This window comes from Octopus bimaculoides, chromosome 18 (genome assembly GCF_001194135.2).
Source record: "Octopus bimaculoides isolate UCB-OBI-ISO-001 chromosome 18, ASM119413v2, whole genome shotgun sequence".
NCBI classification, from domain to species: domain Eukaryota; kingdom Metazoa; phylum Mollusca; class Cephalopoda; order Octopoda; family Octopodidae; genus Octopus; species Octopus bimaculoides.
Window position 1 is genome coordinate 15,917,517 of NC_068998.1, and position 2,376 is coordinate 15,919,892.

At 41.7% G+C, this 2,376-nt stretch overlaps 1 protein-coding gene across 1 annotated transcript in view; it reads left to right on the forward strand.

Annotated features, from left to right (window-relative positions):
• The window catches only part of LOC106871189 (von Willebrand factor A domain-containing protein 8), an 85,720-nt gene that overhangs the window by 30,845 nt on the left and 52,499 nt on the right, over positions 1-2,376 (forward strand). The window contains exon 22 of the mRNA XM_052974539.1: positions 865-940. Within this exon, the coding sequence (XP_052830499.1) occupies positions 865-940 (76 nt within the window). The remainder of the gene's footprint in view (positions 1-864; positions 941-2,376) is intronic.

Here is a 2,376-nt window from a genome sequence, read left to right on the forward strand (position 1 = left end):
ACACACACACACACACACACACACACACACACACACACACATATATATATTGGCGTTAGGAAGGGCATCCAGCTGTAGAAACTCTGCCAAATTAGACTGGAGCCTGGTGTTGCCATCCGGTTTCACCAGTCCTCAGTCAAATCGTCCAACCCATGCTAGCATGGAAAGCGGACGTTAAACGATGATGATGATATTTGACAGGCTTACATACACACACATAAACACACATGCATAACAGGTTTCTTTCACTTCCTCTACCAAATCTTCTTACAAAACTTTGTTCAACCCAGGGCGATAGCTGGAAAAACACTTGCACAAGTACCATGCTGTGGGACCAAACCCAAGACTACATGTTTGGGAAGCAAGCTTCTTAACCACACAGCCATGCCTATGCACATTATAAAATATAAAAAAACGATACCTTATACTGAATTAACGAAGAGTGTTACAAAAGAAATTGCTGGGAAATAAACTTTTCTCATCATTATGAAAAGGCAGTAAGTATGGTTATTATAGGTACCAGTGAAAGAAGATTGGAAGATCAGGAAGTGGGTGAATGAATAGCATCAAGATTTTACAAAAGAGGGAGATGGTGAAAGACTAGAGTTCGGCAAATGACAAAGAAAATCTGAGGAAGGAGGTTGCGTCTTTTAGTAATACATAAACGTTTTTAACTCGGATTACAAATCCCTCTCTAAATTTTTTTTGTACAGCCAGCATTGTCTCCCTTCGATACGGCTCTGTTCTGTTATTTCTGTGTTGCTAATGGTGGCAGCATAACTATGTTGTTGTTGTTGGTGGGGGGACATTGTGAATAGTGATTGTGCTGATGATTATAATGGATATGATGATTGTATTCTCCAGTGATACCACAGTGCAGACATTAACATTGCAACCAACTGTACTGAATGGTGTCATCATGTATGAAGATTCACCTCTGGTAAGTAGAACCTCTTTACCATATCTTCTCTGCTCTATAGTTGCATATATATATCATCATCATCATTTAGTGTCTACTTTCCATGCTGACATGGGTTAGACGGTTTGACAGAAACTGGTAAGCTGGAGAGCTGCACCAAGTTCCGGTCTGATTTGGCATGGTTTTTATGGCTGGATGCCCTTCCTAACGCTAACCAAGAGTGTAATGGGTGCTTTTTATGTGCCACTGTCATGGGTGCCAGTTACGTGACACCGGCATTGGCCACGACTATGATTTCACTTGGCTTGATGAGTCTTCTCAAGTACGGCTTATTGCCAAAGGTCTGTCTTTATCATTGCCTCCGTGAGGTCCAACATTCAAAGATCATGCTTCACCACCTCGTCCCATGTCTTCCTGGGTCTGCCTCTTCCACAGGTTCCCTCCACAGTTAGAGATTGACACTTCTTTACACAGATGTCCTCGTCCATACACATGTCCTGTTATATATATGTGTGTGTGTGTGTGTGCGTGCGCATGCATGACTCTCTATAGATTAGTTGCTGTGGTACTTGTCAAGAAGTAACATCTATTATGGTTTTGCTGTGTTAAAACCACAATAAATATCAGAGGGAGATGAAAATTGGCCCAATAGTGATCAGTTAGAACATCAGATGCATGTTGGCCTTGCTGGGCCTTTTCAGTGACATGTACTTGCAGCCAGCAACATGCTTGGGTGAAAATTTTCATCTTCGATATAGAAAGCAGTGGTATTCATTTTCAACTGAGTTGACTGGAGTAATGTGAAATGATGTGCCTTGCTCAAGAACACAATTTGCTACTCACTCCAGGGATTGAACCCATGACTGCTCTGACTTCTTGACCATGTATCTTCACTCAAGGACACTGGTGTTGATGCCATATAAAAGGCACTGGTACTGGTGCCATGTAAAAAGCACTGGTGCTGGTGCCATGTAAAAAGCACTGGTGATGGTGCCACAAGCATTGATACTGGTACCATGTAAAAAGCACTGGGGCTGGTGCTACCTAAAGAGCACTCAGTACACTCTGTAAAGTGGTTGACATTAGGAAGGGCATCCAGGTGTGGAAACCAAGCCAAAAACCAACTACAGAACCTGGTGTGGTCCCTGGCCTTGCCAGCTCCTATCAAACTGTTCAATCCATGCCAGCATGAAAAATGGATGTTAAATGATGATGATGATGATGAGGATGATGATGATGATGATGATGATATATATTTTTCGCCATGATAGATCGCTGACCACTACACATATATTTTTTTTTCTCTCCTTGTTTCTTTCTGTGTTCATTTCTGTTGAAGAGCATAGGCTCGAAACGTTAAAGACTTTCTCTATTCCCGAGCATTATACTAATACATCCATTTGTTGTTTACACCACCTGTCTTTCACCTGTTGTTTTTTCGTGAATTCTCCCTTATA